Source organism: Cygnus atratus, chromosome 1 (assembly GCF_013377495.2).
Source record: "Cygnus atratus isolate AKBS03 ecotype Queensland, Australia chromosome 1, CAtr_DNAZoo_HiC_assembly, whole genome shotgun sequence".
Classification (NCBI taxonomy): domain Eukaryota; kingdom Metazoa; phylum Chordata; class Aves; order Anseriformes; family Anatidae; genus Cygnus; species Cygnus atratus.
In genome coordinates, this window is record NC_066362.1 from 35,083,005 (window position 1) to 35,107,142 (window position 24,138).

General features: G+C 37.1%; 1 protein-coding gene across 1 annotated transcript in view; it reads right to left on the bottom strand.

Moving 5' to 3' along the window:
* Nucleotides 1-7,024: 7,024 nt before the first annotated feature.
* TAFA2 (TAFA chemokine like family member 2) overlaps nt 7,025-24,138 on the bottom strand; it is a 47,199-nt gene continuing 30,085 nt past the window's right edge. The window contains exons 2-4 of the mRNA XM_035544338.1: nt 22,778-22,930; nt 21,548-21,707; nt 7,025-7,190 (exon numbers count right to left, since the gene is read on the bottom strand). Of these exons, the coding sequence (XP_035400231.1) occupies nt 7,025-7,190; nt 21,548-21,707; nt 22,778-22,930 (479 nt within the window). The remainder of the gene's footprint in view (nt 7,191-21,547; nt 21,708-22,777; nt 22,931-24,138) is intronic.

Sequence of the window (24,138 nt, forward strand, 5' to 3'; positions counted from 1 at the left end):
GCCAGGATCTTTTCTGTGGTGCCCTGTGCCAGGACAAGAACTGAAACACAGGAGGTTCCCTTTGAACTTGAGATAACGCTTTTTCACTCTGAAGGTGACTGAGCACAGGAGCAGGCTGTCCAAGGTTGTGGAGACATTTAAAAGCTGCCTGAACATTGTCCTGGGCAGCCTGCTCTAGGTGCCCCTGCTTGAATGGAAGGTTGGACCAGATCCCAGCCTCAACCATTATTATTTCTATAACATCCAGCTCTACCAATGTATGCTCTAAGGTATGGGTAGCTAGCAGAAAGAGTAATTTCAGACATATATGACTGCTCAGTCACATGGCTGTTTGAAAGTCTAAATGTGTCCTCTTCAGTCACTGAAGACAGAGTGAAACACATTAAAATCATAATCTGCAGGCCTATTTGCTCCCTGCATTTAGCTCTACAATTGTATTGTGAAAATATCCCTATACAAGCAACAAACACTACTGCATAGGATAAACAGCTGATGTAAAGAAAAAAAAAATCTGATAACCATTCAAATCTCTGCTTTACATCAGGTGTCTAACACTATACAAAGGTCATCTTGTTTATACAAACAGCACAGGAAGTCAAGCTGTGTATTCCTAGATTTTACAATTACGTAATTGGAGTTTTTAACGTAACACCTTAACAGAATTTTTATTATTCCACTTGCCCTCCTTTTTTTTTTTTTTTTTTCTTCCTTAATGTACAGTTCATACATTGCTACTCTGAGTAACACACACATAGTGGTCTGCATTGGCCTCTAGTAGTAAGGTAATACCTGTTATAAGCAAGTACACATCAGCCATTACCATTAATGGAACTTATAAGTCCATACACATTAAGGAGAGAAGAGAACCTCTCAGATGTTAAAGGAAATTTCATAGAGAAGAAGGGAAATTTTAGCTAATATCTAGTGATGTTATTCCCAGAAATGCTTAATTTTGGACAAAGTAAAAGCTGTTTGGTTTGAGTAGCTAGGAAGCAAGGTATTGTGCCAAAGGTCTTTAAAATGAAAGAGGGACTGAGAGTGGTATGTCTGATCTCTAAAATTCTAAGAGAACTGTAACACAGTGAATGGGTGCAAATCAATTTTTCAGTTGATAATTAATATGTATGAATATTAACTTTGCTGCTGCTTAACAACACAAATAAAAAATAAATAAATAAATAAATAAAGTACTTAGAACTTTAAGCATCCTAGGTATTGATTTGAATTAATTTGTTTGATCTTGGAACATATATACTCCTTTTATGCTAATATATTTTTCACACGGTTGTTATATCACAAATACAATACATTAGACTCTCTTCACTTTCTTGTGCTAAAGGTACATTTAAAATATAATTACTTTGCTGTTGCAGACTTTTAATTTAAATTAGTTAGTGGCCGCTGTAAATTGGTTGTAATTGTATGTGAACTCGTTTTATTTTAAAACAAAAATATATAAATAAATACAACAGAATTTTTCCACATTTCTTCTGCTCACTAAATTTTCCGAACAGATTCAATCTTCCAGTAAGACATATTTGCCAGCGTAACCCGGAATGGACCAGAAATGGAGTGATCTCAAACGCAGCACATTAGAAAAGCTACCAGCTCAGGAGGTCTTCTGGACAGCCTCCATTCCAGTGCTGCTGACAACATGTGAAAAATGTCCTCACTTGTGAAATCCAGCAGATAACACCTTATCTTTCATCAGAATAGATTTCCATAAAAAAAAAAAAAAAGCCTGATACTTTTAATCAAGATTATAGGATGTAAAGAATGACTGAGTGAATGTTCTTGAAATAGGAAAGCACTTTTCCTAACTGTCATACACCCAAGCATCAAAGTTACAGGGTCACAATTAGGCATAGCACAAATCTTTTATTTCTTATAGAAATAAATTTATCATAAAATATTTTCTAACTACATAATAGCACATACATGCAAATGAGGCATGAAATTAATTATTATTTTTTAAATAATTGTTAGAAGAAAATAGATATGTTGATGTCAGTGTATGCTGGAATATTTCATAACACACCTTTTTACATTACTAATTTTTTGACTGGCAGCTCTATCCATTTTTTTTATATGTTTACCACAGACTATACACAAAATCTATATTAAAACAAACTCATGAGTTTGTAAGTTCAGCGCTTAAAAGTTAGGAACTTGACATCTATGGGTGCTTTTGCAACCCTAATATGATTCAGTAGTATGATGGACCCTCTGTTCTGGATTTTAGCCAAAGAATATAAATAAATGTAAGAGACAGGAAGAACTTAATAGTGTTTTATTGTGTGTGAGGGGTTGTTTGTTTGTTTGTTTGTTTGTTTCCTTTTTAATCAGAATTGTTCCATCAACCTTATAGTATAGGATTGTGCATATGGTCATAGCCTGTATGTTGTCTGAGTACACTCAGGAATTGTCAAGCTATCTTCTTCTTTTTCAGATATGTAATACAGAGAAACAAAATCACATATTTTTAAAAATGAATAGCTCCCCCTGTGCTAAGTGTAATTTCATGAGGCAAAGAAAAGCCATCTTGGCACCCATAGCATTCTTCTGCAAAATTTTAAAAGACCATGGAAAACAAAAATGGTGGGGGTATTTCTTAAAAAATAAAAAGGTTCTCCCAAATATATTTAATGGACAACATGAGACAAGCTAAATACAGGGAATGTCACAAGAATCCCTTAAATAATTTTTTTTAAGAAAGCAACCCATTATGAGAATGCCTAGCTATGGATTGTTCTCCAAGACACGTCTTGGAGATTAGACAGAGATCATGTACCAAGAAAGCCCTTATTTTTATGCAGTTCATTTTGATGTATCTTGTGTCCTTATTTTTATATTCTTTCTCATACTGAACATAAAAAAGCACCCAAAAATCAGTAAAACAGAGTCAGAAAAAAAATAATTCTTTAGCAAATATTTCCTAAAACAGAATAGACTTGAAGAGAGTTATATCAGTCATATTTTTCCATGGCAGAAACAACTTGTTTTGGTAGTGAAAGCTTAATATTAATATTAAAATGCCCAGAAGTGCCCATATAACCAGAAACAAGTATCTGTCAATGGATTTTTTTCCTCTTATGCCCTCTACAAATGAAAGTCCAGGATGGAAATGAATATTTTGAACAGATGGAAGCCTACTAATTCCTGTGACTTCAAAATCCATACAGTGTTTGTCACGCACTGTTATTCATATGTGGCTTATGAAGGCAAGTGACAATTTGCATTGCAATTTGTGCATGTTTATTTCCTGAAACAGATCAACATTCTAAACTTGGAAGGTGCTACCTTGTACCCGTGATACTCAAAAGTACTTAGCAAATGTAAACAAAGAACAGGCTCACAATTTCCTCGCAGCATGCAAATCCTGTAATTTATTTTCTAATTAATGGTGAAGCTGGACAAAAAGAGCTGTTAAGGATATTTTTGCAATAGGGCAAAAATATGCACTTAACAGTAGATAGGTGTGGATTTGGGTGTCTATGATAATTTCTGGAGGCACAAGGAACCATTTCAAAAGTCTGACAATAGTTAAAGTGGTTCAGCCATATTTCAGGGGTATGTTTGATAAAGTAACTGCAGCAGAGAACTGAGCATTCTGAAACAGGTTGTTGTTTCAATATCACAGACCATTATTTGGCTTGGGTTAATGACAAGACGCAAAATTTGAGTCATTTCTGAGCAGTTTTGAAAACATATGTAATGACAACTATATGAATTCATTTACCTTCAGTGAGCGTAAAGTATTGATAGACATTTTTTCAAGTCTTCAAATGTTTTATTCCTGCCCCATAATACTTCAGCCATACCTATCTTTTGATATCACGACTCAAAAATATTAATTGTTTCTCTCAAGTTTATTTTAGGCACTGCAGTTTGAAAAGTGTGTCTAAACATGTTTGAAAGCCTGTAACAGAGCACTTTAGAATTCTAGATCCTCAGGTATGTCCTTTGGCAAACACCTCTAGCTCATTTTGTTAATTAAACAGGGCATTTCCCAGTAGAGATAAACGGCCCCAAAGTTGTTAATGGCTTTGATAAGTACCAGACTCTAAAGTTCTTAATTCTTTCGTGCTTTTATTACACTGTGACTAATCAGAATTGCATTTGTGATAATTCTCATGCTTAGGACTGTCCATTAGAAAGAAACAAAATATTGAAAACTCATTGCACACCATGCCATTTGAAGTATAATTCTGTATTTCATGATACAAATATTTCATTTCCAATACTCTTAATGATTTCAGCTGGAAATTTTGGGGGTTAAAAAATGCAGACCTAGACAATCATTGTTAAAAATTATAAGGAAAACTAAAAGGGCTTTCACATGTAAATTGAGCTTTCCAGCTGCTCCACATATACTAAGCATGTGCCAAATGATCTTACAGCTAGGTCTGGAAAAATAGGTAGAAGTAAAGTGGTTTAGAGCATGGCATACATTTCTGAAAACACCAAGTTCTTCATCTTAAGCGTGGTTTTAAGATTAAACAGACAACATCTACTATATCTTAGGGATATAGTAGAAATCCCCTTTCCCATCTTTTTCTAAATTCTAAGTAATCCAATATGAAATACTGAACTTTCAACTATGAAGCACCACCTAGCTGAATGTACCAAGAAGTACTTCCTTTTTAAGCACTGTTCTCTTTTCATGCTTTCCTATGAGAGTGAGAAACACACATTCATCAATTGGATCTACCGTTGAAAGGAGAGGGAGTGAAGAAAGATGTTTAAAGGCTCCCAAAAGCATCTGACTGATGCACTGGAGCTGCTGAACAGCACAACCACCCTCCTGAAGTTCTGCCCAAATAAGCAATGATTCCTGGGCATCTGTAGCAAACTCAGTAACTACAATGAAGAGTAAGGTACAACAGTTCCTGTTAATACTGTGTAAACCTGTATTTGTACACACCTGCTGCTCTGTGAGTAATAAACCAGGGCTGGAACACATTTTCTGGAGTGGTTTGACTCTTTATTCCTCAACGAACTTCTGGCCCTTCCTTAGAATCCGACCAAGACTAGTGCAACTAGTGCTCCTACGTGGAGCCAGAATATTTTGTGTGTGTGGAAAAATCAAAAATTGTCATCAGGCACAGCAGAAACCTCCTTTCTCTACTTCTCCATTCGGACTGGAAGAGTTTTACACGTTTGCCTAAGAAACAAACACATGTCAAGTACTACACTATTATGGAATTAGTTATAGAAAATAAAACTGGGTTAGATGGAATTTTCTTTAACTTATAAGTAAAAGTGCAGAAAGACAGGAAAAAACATTTCAGAACCAGAGTAAATTCACTTAGCAAAGGAGCATGGTCTCAAAAAATACCCCAAAAAATAACAATAATCTCAAAGAAAAAGGTTTAAAGATACTCAAATTCAAACTCACTGATTTGTCACCAAAATCAAATAGAAGTGGATAGGTAGCATTGGTTCTCACTTTTGCAAGCATATCAGCAATTCTTAACTATTATAAAACAGTAATTGAAAAGGTATATGAAAATAAGTCCATGAATAGACCTGTGACACAGAAAAGAGGCATAACGTCAGAATGTGTTTTCTTTTAAATGAAAGATTTGAGTGTGTTCTTCCCATATATATATATATACATATATATATAAAAAAGTATAAAGTTTGAAAAAATTGATAATTCTGAGAACTCTACTTATAGTCATTTCTATGGTTATTAAGCTACAGGAAATATCATACAAGAACAGATGACTTTTCACATTTCAAATCATGTTATTCAACTCAGGCAGTTACTTCCCGATCTAGATATTTGAGATAGTTTTTGGACCTGCTGATAAAGATTTCTTCTGAAAAGGGGTACACAACACCTCAAAAAGTCACCTAAATTTCTTTAAACAATGCTTACAACAGATAATTATTTTCTTCTTCTTTTTTTTTCTTTTTTCTTTTATGCCTTTAAACTTAAATGTCCTGCTGTAGATCATTTGAAACCTCTATTACAATCTTAAACTCATAACTTGGATAGCATGTTCATTTAATAAAATCTGTACACATTTAAATACTATAAAACAAGTAAATATGGCTCTGGATTTATATTTCCTTGAACCTGAGAGTTTACAAAATCAACATAATTGATACAACTCACTGGGACAATTATCATAGTGTATAACTGATGAAGACATATGAGTTATGTCAAGGATAAATCTAAGTCATTAGTTTTTCAAATGTATTTCATTATTATTTTTTCAAAAAAATAGTGCCACTACAATGCAAATAACTAAACTTTCTCAATGATTCTATAACTCAGCAGAGAAATCAAGTTTATGTTAAAATTCTTATAACTTCACAAAATTTTTCATTTACAGGCAACAGTTTTATATTGAAAGAAGACTTAAACATAAACCTTATTTTACTTTCTGTAACAGATAATAACTGTTGTAATTCAGACAAGGATATATCCTCTTGTGGTTTTTGTGGTGATCACAACTCCATAGTGGGACTGCGGCATGGTGGCATAAAAGACTGCAAGACAATTAATTAAATAAATGTAATTTTCTTCTTTTTTACACCATCTAGTCACCTCAAATGGAAGATAAAAATAAACTCATTCCTTTTAACAGATAGGCAAACTGAAGCATTATAAAGAGTCATACTACCCTACCAACTATGAGAAAAGTGAAGGGAAAAGCAGAGATGGAAACAGAGTTTTTCTGTCTTTCACTAATCTTACCTCACTAACCTAAAGAAATGCCTGCTTTCTTGACTGGAAAGGGAAACCTCTAACAAACTAATATTCTAATACTAAAAAAAAAAAAAAAAAAAAAAAAAAAAGGTTCAGGTTTTAAATTGCATAATAGGTAAAATGTATTTCCAACTTGTAATGTATTTCTCCAGAAATTGGGTAAGACTCAATTTCAAATTATCCCCAGTAATGTGTTATCCCTAGGTGTGTTATTTTTCCAGGGATTTTGAATGGACAATAAGCCATTTGGATGAGATCAAAACAGAAACATAAATTATTTCCTTACCTGTAATTTTATCTTCTCTATGAGGGTACCTGCTGCTCTGCTAGTGCAGTACTGATGTGTTTTCTGCCTTTGTCCCAAGCGTCAGAGATTCCTTTGGTGATTTTTCCCCACTTGATTACCAGCTTCCACTGCTGGCATTTTGAGGTAGTGCACTCACATTTGGCTCCACGAATACTGCCACAGCTGAGGGAATATAAGACAACTAAAAAACAAGTTAGAAAACAGCAGAGCAATATCCAGGCAGGAAAAAAAAAATGTTTAAAAACAATGAATCAGTCATCAACTTGAAACACTTTGATCATTTTCCTCTCTTTTTCTATCCATTTAGAATCTCCAAATGAAGAGACTTTCCCATGTTCAGAGAAATTTTAGGCAAAGTAGTGGGTGCTGACAGAGTAGTGGGTACCCATCTAGAGAATATAAAATTATTTTAAGGGAATCTAATTTTACCTTTCTCCAGTATGAGTACCCATCACACTATCATTCTAATACAGGTAAGAAACAGAAGAAAGGTGGCAGATTTAAAGGATAACAGAAAAATCCTTATCACCCTTAATAGAAGTCTTAATAGAAGCAGGAAAAGTGAAGATTGAAAGGCTTTTCACCTAAAAGCTGTCATAGATGAACAATTAGTATGATCTCTCACTGCCTAGGGAAAAATATGTAAAGTCTGGTTCACTAGGAAGTAGTCAGAGTTATGGTTGCTCATTCCCAACTAATTATCGTAGTCATCTTGGTCATTAGAGAAAAAGAATGAAAAAGAGAAACCACTATTGTTGATTTAAATAAAGTAAATAAATACGTAAAGCACAAAACAGAGCGAATTTACCATCCATGCTTGAAGTAGTGTGTAGACAACAAATTTCACTGTCATTCTTTTGCAATTCTGACATGTACAAGTCACAAGTTTGTGACATTCTTGGAAGCAGATAGCATATCATGTTGATATTAATTTCAGAAAATGATGGCTTTGATGGTCTTCCCTGGCATTTTTCCAAACTCGAGATAAACTGATGCAAGTTACTGTCATCACTCATGAACTGAGCAGAAATATTTTCTTGAGTATTATGGAAATTTCCAAGTGAAAGTTACAACTTTCTATAACTCGTGTGTACTGGGGATCACCTTAATACTATTTTTTGGACTTCATAGTACACAGAAAAGTTATATTCTGTCTAAGGAAAAGACAAACTCTATAAATTTAACTAAGAACCTGCTTTGGTATTCCATTTAATTTGTGTTTCTTAAAGAACCTGGACAGTTCTCATACCCATGTCTTCTCATTATCTCCTGACTAGTACACAACCCAAGACAAGATAAGTATGAATGAACCAGAGTAACTAATCGCAATTAGTTACCAGCATTCTAAAATCTCAAGTAAAGAAGGAAAGACTTTTGAAAGGCTCAAAAACTTCTGGAATGTAAGTAGCAATGCTGTGATTTAAGGTCAAGAGAGATAAAAAGGACTCTTGAATAGTAATCTCTTGAATGACTGTCCAGAATAAATTGGCTTTGCAAGTCATCAGCTTCAAAGATGACAAGTTGCATTCTAGAATAAAGTTTCTTGTTCCTTTTTTGTACATAATATTGAACAATAATTATTGGCAACTGGAATTAGAAAGATGCCTTGAAGATGATGCTTTTCTTTTCCAATATCACTCTAAAAACAAGGCAGGAGAGAGGGATCTCAAAATTCTAGAACAACTTCTGTGATTTTTCAGTGCATTTGCCAAAGTTAGTAAAAGAACAAGCAGAGGTAAATCCTTTGGTCTTCTAGCAGGGATGTGTTGCTGAGCCACAAAGCTTGAATTCAAGATGCAAGAAAAAGCTGTTGTTCTTCTTTCTAGCATTAGTAAAATATTCCCTGGTATTCTTAAACCTGAAGAGGCACAGATGTTTTGGACCTCTTAAAATATGAAGCTCCATTAAAATTCTTGAATCTTCTATTTGTACTGAGTGTATAGATACAGGTTGTTTAGACACAATTCATTGTTCACTTGATATCATATCCATCTTCATAAACTGGGAGACACATGTTCACTTCTGGTTTTAGAGGTCTTGCCAACATAATGCTACAGGTCATATGGTCACATGATACAAAGAAGTCATGGTGAACTGGATATTTCATAGCTTTACCCCAAATCTCCACTTTAGAGCTCTGTGACATTTCTCACTGCAGATATGGAAGGTGTTTGATGATAGTCATTAGTACAGTAGTTTCTGAGACTAAATCATCTGTACATGCTAATGATGTATAAGAAAGCAGTAGAAGAAGGCCCAACATCTACTTTTAGAACATATAAAGTCCTTTGGAGTCTTTTCTCTATGTACAGCAGTAGTGTTTTTCCTCAGATGAACATGATCTTCATTAAGGTGGAAGAAGGAGTAAATGATAAGCTATGAAAACATGAACAATTTTGAAATTCTTATGGAAATAAATTTGATGTTGTTCCTCTTCTTTTTTTTTTTTTAAATTTAGTCCTAGAGATCAGTCTTTCACTTATTCATGCCTTAAATACATTTTTTGCTTAAATTTGAATTCTTCTTTGATAGGACAGGACTATCTTCATTACTGTAATAATAATAATCTGATTCCAAATGGTTTGAGAGCTTTTCACTACTCCACAAGATGACTGTGTATAATGCTTTGTATGACACTTTCTCTAATTGGTATTTATTACTATTTCCTTCTGACTATTAGAAGGCAGAAAAGCATATCTGAAACAGGGTAGAACATATGAGGTTTTCTATAAATAGTCCAAATGAGTAAAGAAATACCTCAAGAAAATTATGAGATTTGGGAGAATTGAAAGTAATACCTTTTGGACAGTTGGGGGCCACCTTTCCACCCCTCACACCATTTCTACAGATGATCAGTGATGTATAGTTCGTGAAGCCTCTGCCATATAGAGGCAAGACTTCTGCCTGCAGCTATTTTAGTATGTAATGCCAAGTTTCAGAATACTCTCATCCCTCTGAGCTGAAATGCAATGTTTCTGACTTGCAGAAATGATCCAAAGCCCTCACAAACCAAAAAGGAGGATGAGACAAGGAAGGGCACTAGTTTTAGAGCATCCCAGCATGACTCGTATCATACTGGCATTTGAGAATCATCTTCCTATATGGTAACTTATGAGGTACTAGACGATGACAAAGATTTCCCATGAAAGTTTAAAAGGGCTGCTAGATATTCAAAGAATATCCTCTGCACAGCTCTGAAAGGGCAAGGAAACTGCAAATGAGCGTGGAAACATCTTTGATTTTGGTGTCAGACCTTTTCTACTTTGTAGAGTAGTGGAGAAAACCAGTAATTTACATACAGCTTTCAGAACTCATTCTTACTTTGCATCACAGAGGCAGAAAATTATTCTTCAGACGTGAGGTTAGTTTGCTCAAATATGCCAGCAAAGGAAAAACTGGGGAGAAAAAAAAAAAAAAAAAAAAAGAAGAAGAAGAAGAAAAAAAAAATCACAAGTAGAATCTTTTGGGACAAAGGCAGAAAACCTCTCAGCTGGACTGACGGATTGGAGGATTCCCACGTGGAAGAAAGTAATGCTTGCAAAAATCAGCAATTATTTAATTAATGACATGCAACTGAATCCATTTGTGTTTTTTCTTTGGCAGTGGCAAAATATTTTCATTTGATTTCACATTAATTCCATTAATTTTCAGGTTCTGGAGAAGTTAAAATACTTCTTTACAATGGATGTTAGCTGCAGTCTTACCTTACGGAAAACTATCTCCTCATAAAAATGTATATACCATAACATATATACATATATTACTAATACTATGAGTATGATGAAAAGATTGCAAAAGATTTCATTTTTCATGATTTGTACAGTGTACCTGCTCAAAAAAAAAAAAAAAAACAAAATGCCCTGTGTAACCCAGAGACAAGACCCAGGGGTACTCACAAGGAGTTGCAGCTGGGGATAGAAATAAAAATAATTCAAAAAAAAAAAAAAAGCAAATTGCAAACCTAGGCAATTAAATTCTGCTACTTCAAAAAAAAATAGAAACACCATTCTGCTTTTCAAAATTATTTTCTTTCAAGTAATGAAGTAATGCACTAACAAGCTCCTTCTGCTCAAAAGAGCTATACCTATAAATGTTGCCCTTTAGCCAGTCTCTCTTTTGATGTTCCTCACTTTCAGCCCTTAATATCAGTATCTTTAGGACTCAAACCAAACAAAATTTGAGATAGAAAATTTCCTAAGTTGAATGTTTGCATACCTTGATGTGTCCAACAAGCTTCATTGCCTTTTGCAGTCTATGATTTTGCTTATAACATTTCACACTTTAAATAAAAAGCACTTAAAATTTTCAGCATTCCAATTTTTATAAGCCTATTTCATAACTTTCTGGAATGCATTGGATTTTTTTTTAATTTTATTTTATGTTTTTTGTCATATTTCAGTGAATTTGGGACAGATCCTTTTTTCCACCTAGTAATCAAGTCAAGAAGTCCATTCATATTTATATTGCAGAAGTGGTAAGTATGAAATGAAAGATAATTAAGGCAAAACTGGAAACTAGGTCCAGCATGTGACATCATACAGCAATGGATTGCTAACTTCTGCATTTCACTAAATTTTGTAATTAATTTTGTAAATGATTTAGATTTCATGTATTTAGGGTCACATGCTTTTGAGAAAATTCAGTACTGAACTATTACTTCCACCTCAAAGCATTTGCATAGCATGTTGTACTATCTCTGTTATCCGGTCTTGTGGCAAACTCTCTATGCATGTTCTGTCACTAAAAGTGGCCTCTTTCACTACCTTAATCCCCTTTTAATCCCTCCTCTAACCCTTTTTATTATAACTTGTTTTATATTTGTTTGTTTTGCTTTTTTTGTGGTTCTGTTTCGTTTTTAGTATGCATTTCTGGTGGGGGAGAGGCGGGGGGGGGGAAGGAATATGGCTTGTCTAGATTTCTGTGGGCCAAAACTCATGTTAAATGCATTGAAACAGGAACCTATTCAGACTTGAAACAGACTTGAAACAGAACCAGACTTGAAGCAGACTTGAAACAGGAACCTTTTCATAGGGTAGAACTAGGTCTGCCAACTTCATGTTAGAGTAAATTTGGCATACAGTAGCTATTTTTAAGGGATTCAGTGAATTGCATAGCCCTGAAAACTGGTAATTCATTCAAACTTTCTTAAAAGCCATACTTGGGAAACTACAACATGTGTTGTCCAGGGATGCTATTTCCATCAAAATGTCCAAGTGTCCAAAAAATTAGTGTTTCAACATCCTACAAAAAATACAATTCTTCAGTAAGAAAGAATCATGATGATAGATCAAAACAATCATCACTGACAAATATAAAAAGCTAGCTTGACCTCAGAAAATGTTATCCAGTTTCCATTCCCAGTTCATTTGCTTCCTGAGACTTGTGTGAATTTTTAAAGAAAATGTATACATAGCATTTATGACTATTTTAATGACAGATTAGATACAATGGGTCTCTGAGTTAGCAATGAGAAACATGCTGAGACAGCTGCAAATTTCTGCTAGTGACATATTAGCCAAAGACATGGAAAGAGATACCATAGCAACAAAGAGGCTGTCACAAGTGCAATCGCTCCTTTCCAAGGCTAAAATTTTGCTACAGTCTGTGCACTTACGTGTATTGTAATTGCATGCTTTTTATGAACCACAAAGTATAGCTAGTCACTATTTGTGAGTTATTCCTATAGATCTTCACCCAAACTTAAGGTAGAAGGTGAGGAGTCTATAGATAGAGACTCTGAAGTAAGGCAGGGGGACATAGCACTTTTAAAGTGAGGTAGTCTCTAAACTTATTAATACAGTTCCTTAAACACATTAGAAGAAACACTTCCTGTAATTATTTATTACAGCCACATCATTGATTTATCTTCTAAGTACTTCAAGTTTCACAATGGTCAAAGCAAAAGGCAAAGTGTTCCATGTGATGGAGGTTAACAATAGTTTTACACTGAAACAAATGTCACACAAGAAATGCACTGCCTTATTAGCACAGACTGACCACAACTACCATACATCCAGCCTATCGGAAACATCCTAAAATACCCTATACACAATGCGTATAATTTCTGATTTTTTTTTAGTTACGTCATCACCAGTGCTGTTTTTGAAAAGCTTGGAGGGGGGAAGAGGAATAAAGATATAAGGGAAGAAGCTACCACAATAGCAATATTTCTATTCAACTTTGACAGAAGAAAACAGTAATGCCTTTTTTTTTTTGTCTGCTGCCTCTTAAAGACACAATGCATCTTTTCACAGAATCACAGAATCGTCTAGGTTGGAAGAGACCTCCAAGATCACCCAGTCCAACCTCTGACCTAACACTAACAAGTCCTCCGCTAAACCATATCACTAAGTTCAACATCTAAACATCTCTTAAAGACCTCCAGGGATGGTAACTCAACCATTCCAATGCCTAACAACCCTTTCAGTAAAGAAGTTCTTCCTAATATCCAACCTAAACCTCCCCTGGCGCAACTTGAGCCCATTCCCCCTCGTCCTGTCACCAGGCACATGGGAGAATAGACCAACCCCCACCTCGCTACAGCCTCCTTTAAGGTACCTGTAGAGAGCGATAAGGTCGCCCCTGAGCCTCCTCTTCTCCAGGCTGAACAAGCCCAGCTCCCTCAGCCGCTCCTCATAAGACTTGTTCTCCAGACCCCTCACCAGCTTCGTCGCCCTTCTCTGGACTCTCTCGAGCACCTCCATGTCCTTCTTGTAGCAAGGGGCCCAAAACTGAACACAGTACTCGAGGTGCGGCCTCACCAGAGCCGAGTACAGGGGGACAATCACTTCCCTAGCCCTGCTGGCCACACTGCTTCTTATACAAGCCAGGATGCTGTTGGCCTTCTTGGCCACCTGAGCACACTGCTGGCTCATATTCAGCTGCCTATCAACCAGTATTCCCAGGTCCTTCTCTGCCAGGCAGCTTTCCAACCACTCATCTCCCAGCCTGTAGCGCTGCTTGGGGTTGTTGCGCCCCAGGTGCAGGACCCGGCACTTGGCCTTGTTGAACTTCATACAGTTGACCTCAGCCCATCGGTCCAGCCTATCCAGATCCTCCTGCAGAGCCTTCCTTCCCTCGAGCAGATTGACACACGCACCTAACTTGGTGTCATCTGCAAACTTACTGAGGGTGCTCTCGATCCCCTCATCCAGATCATCGATAAAGATATTAAAGAGGACCGGCCCCAGTACTGAGCCCTGGGGGACTCCACTAGTGACCGGCCTCCAACTGGATTTGACTCCATTCACCACAACTCTTTGGGCCTGGCTATCCAGCCAGTTTTTAACCCAACGAAGCTTACGCCAGTCCAAGCCACGAGCAGCCAGTTTCTTGAGGAGAATGTTGTGGGAAACGGTATCAAAAGCCTTACTGAAGTCAAGGTAGACTACATCCACAGCCTTTCCCTCATCCACTAAGCGTGTCACTTTGTCATAGAAGGAGACCAGGTTCGTCAAGCAGGACCTGCCTTTCATAAACCCATGCTGACTGGGCCTGATCGCCTGGTTGCCCTGCAAGTGCCGCGTGATGACACTCAAGATAATCTGCTCCATGAGCTTCCCTGGCACTGAGGTCAAACTAACAGGCCTATAGTTCCCCGGGTCTACCCTCCGACCCTTCTTGTAGATGGGCGTCACATTTGCTAGCCGCCAGTCGACTGGGACCTCCCCTGATAGCCAGGACTGCCAATAAATGATGGAAAGCGGCTTGGCCAGCTCCTCCACCAGTTCTCTCAGTACCCTCGGGTGGATCCCATCTGGCCCCATTGACTTGCGTACATCCACGTGCTGTAGCAGGTCACCAACCATTTCCTTGTAGATAGTGAGGGCCACATCCTGCTTCCCATCCCCTTCCACCAGCTCAGGGCACTGGGTATCCAGAGAACAACTGGTTTTGCCGCTTAAAACTGAGGCAAAGAAGGCATTAAGCACCTCAGCCTTTTCCTCATCTTTTGTAACTAAATTTCCCACCGCATCCAGTAAAGGATGGAGATTCTCCTTAGTCCTCCTTTTTTGTGTTGATGTATTTGTAAAAACATTTTTTGTTATCTTTAACGGCAGTAGCCAGATTGAGCTCCAGATGGGCTTTGGCCTTTCTAATTTTGTCCCTGCACAGCCTCGCTACATCCTTGTAGTCCTCCTGAGTGGCCCGCCCTCTTTTCCAAAGATTATAAACCCTCTTTTTTCTCCTAAGCTCGAGCCACAACTCTCTGTTCAGCCAGGCCGGTCTTCTTCCGCACCAGCTCGTCTTTGGGCACGTGGGGACAGACCGCTCCTGAGCCATTAAGATTTCCTTCTTGAAGAGTGCCCAGCCTTCCTGGACTCCTCTGCCCTTCAGAACCACCTCCCAAGGGACTCTGCCAACCAGTGTCCTGAACAGCTCAAAGTCAGCCCTCCGGAAGTCCAAGACAGCAGTTTTACTGGTCCCCTTCCTGACTTCACCAAGAATAGAGAACTCTACCATTTCGTGGTCACTCTGCCCAAGACAGCTCCCGACCACCACATCTCCCACCAGTCCATCACTGTTTGTGAACAGAAGATCTAGCGGGGCACCTCCCCTGGTAGGCTCACTAACCAGCTGCGTCAGGAAGTTATCTTCCACGCTCTCCAGAAACCTCCTAGACTGCTTTCTCTGGGCTGTGTTGTGCTTCCAGGATATGTCTGGAAAGTTGAAGTCCCCCACAAGAACGAGCACTGACGATTTTGCAACTTCTGCCAGCTGCCTGTAGAACTCCTCATCCGTCTCCTCATCCTGGTTTGGCGGTCTATAACAGACCCCCACCAGGATGCTTGCCTTGTTGGCCTTCCCGCTGACCCTAACCCGTAGGGACTCAGCCTTATCATTCCCAGCCTCAAGTTCCACAACAGTTTGCTGATAGGGAGGAGCAAAGATCAACAAACAGCTGCATTACTAACATAGATATCAAGCTCAGTTTCAAGAAAAAAAATGTCCTTTTCTTCTTGTATCCCAGGACATATTTTATCTCTCTATTATTGCATTGTCTTATTCATGTGTTGGTTATGACAGCATTGGTAATAGTTGAGTCACCATTAATACTGCCTTCTGATACTGGGAATCTCAGGAATCAGCCTCAGGCCTTCAGCCCTCCTCCTTTAGCACACTACAAAGCATTACTACATAAAGGTATCTGAAGGAAGCTCTTTCATTCTTTGTTCTGAAAGAGTTATGAACAACATATTTTATAAATTGAAACAAAAACACAATTACTGCCTCTCCTATCAGCAGCTGTAATCAATTTAGAAACAGTCCAGCATCTGCAAGTGAGAAAGAGAAGACAGGGTAAAAATGTAAGCTGAATTTATAGGTAGCAGGAGAACTGCATTGATTCAGAGTAGTGGAATACACATGCTGAACACCATTTGGCTTCACACGCAGCCAGTTGGTATGTTTGCATGGTATACTTTCTCCTCTTCCAAGAACGTTATTCAGTTTTTAGTTTGCTTTAAACTCTAGATGCCATAATGCAAAATTAGATTAAATGGAATATTACAAATATCTGACTCCGGGCTCTCTCCAATATTTTTTGGAATGTAGATAAACACTCTCAGTATGGATTTCTCTACATCCTGGCAATACTTCTATTCTTTTCTCACTAGTCGTCTATCTCTGGTGTTGATTTGGAAAGCAGATTTGGATTTGGAATGCAGATAAATGGACTCAATATGGATTTATTTTTGGCCTTGTTATATTTCTTTTTTATTTCTCTCTGTCCCTGGAATATTTATTTTATTTTTATTTTTTAACTGTACTCTATTTCTAAAATTGGTTTGGCATATAGTTACATAGTAATATATTAGCTATTGATTTCTTTCTGTTCTGGACTGTGCTTTTCCTCACACGTTAAAAATACCTAGTTTTCTGAGTGACAGTTGCAGTTCCTTCTGCCTCTCAAAAAAGTGAGGGTACTCAGCTATTCCAGAAGTTACATGTACATTTCCAAAAGATGGCCTTATGCAATCTGCGTGAAAATACTGCTAGTACTTGTTCATAGGAAAGCACTACTTTGTTCGCTTTCACCTTCTAGAGATTTTCAGAGGTTAATAATCAACACCTGTAATGAAATACATCTGATCATTTTGGTTCATTTATACTCTTATTGTTACACCAACTAGACCATCCCAAAAGGATATGTACTGGTTACCAATTTGTGCTGAATAATAGATACTGGTGATGTTGCTCATCAGAGTATGATTCACTTTTTTAGCATATGGCTGTATGTCTTCAGAGCATGAAGAGTTTTGAAGCTTCTTTTACATTATATTGCATTTGATAGTGGTCAAAGCCCAAAAATTCCCAAACAGACAGAGAATTAAGGAGGTTTTTGATCAGCTTCCTACTGAAGACTACATCAAAGAAAGTGTCCTAGACAGCATCTTTCTTTTCAAAGATAAGCACCTAAATGTTACACCCTAGGCTAATCATCATAGCTTTCCTTCGGAGTTATAGGGAGACATAAGCATATCCAAAAGATAATTCATCTGACCTATCACAGGACAAAACAAATTGACCTCTGGAAGCGGACAGTTCTCTCCAATACTAATAAGAAAACCTACAATTTAAGCAAAGCCAGGTGAGTTCCACTTTGAGTAATTTAACCAGAACTTAGCATTAAATTGTACCCTATTCCCCTTGCAGTTCTACCAAATCAAGTTAAAAGTTTAAGGACAAGGTAGTATTTCACACGAAAAACATCAAAACACATTTCCCTACATCTTCATAAAATACCAGCCCACCTTCTCTGAAACAGACTCTCAGACTGTCCCTGAACTGAAGTCCAGGGACATTTCCTGACTCCCAGGCATGAATGGGAGAGAATTTTCCCCACTTCCTCAGTTAAAGCTCCTGGATTTGAATGTAAGACATTTAAAAGACATTATGGTGCACCATTTCACGTTTTCCTGCATCCCAGTTTCTGCAGAAAAGACACCTGGATTTGTAGGCTGTCCAGGAGTTATGACATGCTCCAATCTAATCCCAAGGTGGATGACTGGAGAACCAGGACCCCAGGAAGCATTGCAGCTTGCATGTTTACACAAGGCACATGTATCTTCTGGTGCTCCTATTTGAGGTAAGCCTTCATTGTAAAGATAGTGGACAACATACTGTTCTTAAAAATAAAAGTAAAGCCTGGCATTTGGATTTCCCTTTAAAAAGTCCCTACCAGAGACCTCAGACGTGGAAGAGGTACACCACGTACTGGAGAGAAATAAGAAACAGGATTTTTTCTCTTCAGGTACGTTATATGACTGCTTTCCAGTCTTTGTAAAGGGCTCCTTTGTTTAATAAAAGTTCATATTTCGTAATTCTACTAATGTATTAATGAACATCCTTTTTTTTTTTTTTTGGTAAAATGCTCAGGAACATGCATTTTTCTATATGAAAAAAATAATTTTTTTAAATAGTGTTTTAGTTAAATTGTCACTCCCTTTTATATCCTTCCCCACTTGCATGTTACCCAGGCCCAAAATTGTCAATTCTAAACTAGCATAAGCTTACTTAGTATTCAGTTTGCTCATGCACACTTTCCCCTCTTCATTTTCATTATTTTTCCATGGTTAACCCCTAACATTTGAATCTCCCATTAATATGTAGACAAATTAGGAAATAAACTTTAATTTTTCCATACTATATGATTTTGCATTTCTAAGGTAAAGAATTGCCACCTGACTTTTCTTATGTGAATTCTGAGTACCATAAAGTTCATTCTATTCCCAATTTATTATTAATATATAACTTTATTAGGTCCCCCTATCTGAACAAGATGCAAAACCTCAAGTAAACCGCATTTTTAAAAATCAATTATTTTTCTCCCATCATTCATTTGGCCTTTTTGCTTAGCGACTGATAAATATCAAGAAGTTGGTGTCATCAATCTTTACAGTGCTATGACTAAATATGCTAACAGATGTGGACAAGATAAATACCTTCTTTTCTATTACTGCTTTTATCTCTAACATAATGCTTAACTATTAACAGGTTGAGATGTGAAAATGTAGGTGCTGCTTTTGAATCTAGTGTCCTGTAACTGAGAAGGTAATACTTCATCAGTTAATTGGGTTACCTTTTCTGTGCACGAAGGAGGCAAACTTACATAAAACGTTTGGAGGTGAATATAGACCTATTTAGACATTTCAGGAAGGCTTTCACAAGGCTCCTCTGGAGTACACTTAACTCACCCAGGCTGTTCAGTTCCCTTTGTTTCTTTATGCTTTTACATTATACATGACAATCACATATGGGTTATTTCATTTGACAATCAGAAGGTTATTATTCATGACTTCTTAATACTGACTCTCTGTACAGTTCTTTTATATTTTTCTCAAAAAAAGGGGTTTTGAAACCACCAAGCACTTTAGAATTTTTCCTTTTATTTATAGACTTGGGAGAGCAGAAAGAGGAGCTACAAAAATAATTGTAGTCACTACATATTAGGGAAAAGTACTTGCTTTTGAAAGCAAGCTACTCTCAACACAATCATTGGCATTCCTAATAGCAATGTATATTTTCCTGGGCATCAGAATGACATCTCTTAAAATCTCACTCTCCTGAGATTTTTCACCCAGAAAGACAGAAACCTTCATTCCCCTACCACCTGGTTTCAATGACTGAGACCAACTCTCAGCCAGAAATATTAATTCAAATTTGGGAATGTCTCAAAACAGTATTGCAACAGCACGGGAAATGAAGTGAGAAGGGAGAAACACATAGTACCTGGACAAACTAGAAGGCAAAATAAATGGCTGGGGATTTAAGGGGGTTAGTATTTTCCTTTTACTGGTGATAGCTCGGCAAGCAGGTTATGGTGGCCATTGTATTGAATCAGTGTGCCTGATGACCTTTTTTTTCATAGCATCACTTTTGAAAAGCCATAAAATGAGTCCTAAGGATTGCCACCGACCAAGTGGCAGCTTGGCAACTTGGTAAGTGGAACTTCATAGCCTTGACCAATACAGAAAAAAAAAAAAAAAAATCTTTTGACAAAATGGGAGGAAGAAGTATCCTCAAGGAGATTCTTATTGATGTCTCCCCATTTTGTGACCTTTTTTTTTTCTACAGGAGGGTAATCCAGACCCACACTTTTATTTACTGCTTGTTAAATAGTCATATTAAATATGAAATGTAATGCATTCTTTACCACTAATAGTGCCATATAAAATGTAGTAGTAACTGCAACAAATTTCAAAACACACATACACATGCACGCCACACACACACACACTTTTTTTCCTATTTCTATTGTCATTATCGATGTTTATAAAGTTTTTTCAGCTGTATTACACATGTGCACACATTTTACATGCATAAATTCAGGTTTGTGTTGGCATGTACTAGGTGGTGTGTGGGCAGAATTCAAGCAAGACTAGCTTCAGAAGAAATACGTTTGAAAGAGGATACAGGAGTGGAATTGTATATCAAACATCTAGGAAGTACCCTTCCTTTGAAGAATGTCAAAATGACAAAAGACTTATGCATACAGAAACTGAGACATGCAGATCTCTCTGTTGAACAAAAGGAATATAATTCAGTCAGTACACACTACATCACTACAACCGAGGTGTACCAGAAATTTAGTGCCCACATAAGGCAGATTTCATTCAAATGACATAGACACTCAGGCACACCTACATAAAGAATACACCACACTAGCAAGTTATAGCCTGACTTTACAAACAATTACTAAATACCTACAAGCAAAACAATCATCCAGTACAGGTGGAGGAGTGGACGGGTGAACATGTTTATGCTTACACACATGCATATGTATCTTCAGAGTACATCTTTCATGTTTTATGTGGATGGAGAACTATTGACCATGTAGAGATACAATTCTGGAGTTTTAGGAAGTTTGAACGCTTACTGCTTATCTGAAGAATCTGATAATCTTGTGTTTCTGTTAGGTACTGAAAAGCTTAGGTGACAGCAGGTTTACTTTGTTTTATGGCTTTGTATTTGATGAATGTTAGATATTCTTCTGTTAATCTAATTTTGAACCAATGATACAAAAAGTGTCAAATGGAGAAAAAGGATTTACTGAAACTCTGACAAAATTCTGTAGTAAATCAGTCATGCAAGACAGAAAGAACCAGATCGTATTATATTACACATCTAATGCTTACCATACTCAGCCGTTTCAACGTTGAAACATGGTAATTCCATGGTACTGATAAAATGTTCTTGTTTGCTATCCTGTAAATAAAGAACTTAGCAGGGTCTATAGATTTTGTGCAACTGGTTTCAGAGAGAAATATGTATCAGATTATAATGGATGTGATCTTTACCAGAAGCTGAAAAAGAGCTCAACTCTATCATCTCCACTGCTCACCTGAGAAGGTCTGGCATACTGCTTACCATGATCAAGCAATTGCTAAGTATGTTGAGACAAGTGTGCAGGACCAGGAAGTCCAGTCCCAGTAAGTTTCTTCTCACACTTTTCTATTCTTCTCAACTGCTGTCTTCCATGTGGACCCAATTTCCTGTGCACATTTTTTTTTTTTTACCTGTTGGTAGCATGTAAATTTGGTATCATACCTACCCTAGTTGTTTTCACTTTATTCCCAGAGGAACAGCTCCATCCCTTACGATCTGGAAGAACCTTACATTCCTCCCCTTCAAGACATGGTTGCATGTGGCACCACCATTTCTGCTCCACTATTGAAGCTACAACAGAAGAAAATAACCACATCTGCATGTTCTCAAAATGGACATATTAATATGTTATTATATTGCAACATTTCTTTTATTTTCCAGGAAAATGTTGGAAATATATTGACAGCTATTCTGTGATTTGCAGCCAGCTCAGAATCTCCATAAGAAATGAAGCCACAATTTGCACAAGGTGTTACATGCTTCGAAGTCAATTTCTGTACTGTGGTGGTGTTTTTTCCTGTTGTTGTTTTCTAATTTACTGCAATTCAGAAAGTAATTTCATAGCATTCCTTTCCAACTCTCATTTTTTCTTGCTCAGACAGATTTCAAAGTTTTAAGCCAGCTCTCTTCTTTTGAGTTAGTATATTTTGCCTGATCTACTCTATAGCCTAGCACAGGCTGATTAAATTTATTCCCCAAAGATGACATATTCACTGCTTCTCTGACAGCCAACAACATGTCAACAGTAAAGAGATCATGTAAAGGGTGAATCCACCCTGCTCCTCTTTCAGAGAAACAGATGTGAAAAATGAGCTGGTATTTTCCCAATTAAAACATAAAATACAATGCCAGATTTGTTAAGTAAAACATTAATACTGTACTGTGAACAGAAAAATATATATATATATTGGTCTACAAAGACTTAAAAAAAAAAAAAAAAAGCAGAACTCTGTTCTGTTTGTTTGTTTACTGCTTTATGATAAAGATAAATATATAAATAAAATGTAAGACTGCAGCATATGAAAATGATATGCTCATGTAGATTTTGTGTAAACACTTTTAATTAAGTGAATTTCATACAACTCTGAGGGCACTCTGTTAGTTAGATCAAATTTAGCTTCTCAAGAGGTCTCCTTCACTGGCATCTAATAATTTCACTTAGCATTTCCACAGAGTAATAGCAAATAATTCATTTTCACATCTTCCTCCCGTTCACCTTGGGCATGCCCTTCAAAATGCAGAAGCCTTCTTCCTCTTATTTTAAATAGCTAACTATAATAAACTGTTTTTTATTGATGCCTCTAAGCTAACAAAACACCCTAGGTACATGCAACCAAAGGAAGCAATAAAAATAGTCGCACCATCAACACAAGAAGGAGCTGCCCGGGTGGTACCTGCTACCTGCCCAGGGAAGCAGGAGCACTTCACTGTCTGTGATCTTTCTTCTATCTTGTTCTTATTGCAACATCTGTGGAGTGCCACCACTTCACAGGTCCCGGTTTTAACATGGTGAGCTGTGAAAATAAGATGAGCAATTTGATAACATCGCAAGGTAGGCTCATACTGTTTGTTTTTCTGTTTTGTTGTTGTTGTTTGTTTGTTTGTTTTAATCAGAAATGCATTAAACTTGGCTCTATAAGGCAACCTACCAAGCACGAAACTAGAATTACAATGATACTAACAGTAGAATGTGAAGATGATTTCTTTTCCAAATGTAGTATAACTATCTCAGGCAGAAAATGCTGGCTAAAGAACAATTGGAGAAGGTTGCATACAGGACTGTTCCAGTGAAGTGGGAAGAAAAGACATTATAAAACTAATCTAGACACTATATTAATTTCTGGATTCCCATAAACACTTGTATATTTTCTATAGCCGCATCCCAATACATAAACAAACAAACAAACAAACAAACTAGGGAATCACATTTTAAGTCTCTGCCTGGCACTGCAAAGGTAATCTGGAAACATGAGGAATCAAAGCTTTTCAAAGCCCTGGGGGCAACAGGACAATCTTCATTATCCAGTATCCACGTGGTGTTCTAACCCATTACTAAAGTCATATTACTGGAGTCCTATGAGAGGACCAGTTTGGTAAGACTGGTAAGAAAACTACCTTTCTGGTTCAGCAGTCAGTTATGAAAGGATCCAGAATTCAGAAAAATAATTTTAACAGAACTTGCAGTGGTCACTGGTAAAGAAAATAAAAAACAGACAAGGTATTTCTGGGGATAGTTCATTTCCATCAGAAGGAATATAGAAAGAATCTGAAATTTTAACTGGTATTGACCTACAACTTTGTACAGGAAGGAATATGAATTATGCAAAACAATATGTATTTTGGCAGCCCCTCTATTTCATCTGCTGGTTAACTTTTTGGATGCTTTCTGCAAAGCCTGTGTACTGAACAGTACATCTACCTTTCACACCCTAACGGCAAAATTGAGAGTTTTTACAAGGTAAAGGCCCTACCAATCAGCTTTCAGGAGCCCAACATCTATGAGTGGATCTGCTCAGCTGTTATTGCACAGTATCAGCTCTCAAAAGGGCTGAGGAAAGAAAGTACGCTTAATGTAGGATATGGCCCCTGAGAATGTGTCTAGAGACAAAAGCCACAGGCAGCAATTAGACTCTGGGTCTTCATTAACAAAACATAAACTACTAAACATTTCATTCAGGCAATTATGCATTTTTCAGTAGAACAAAGTCCACTGAACAGCCTG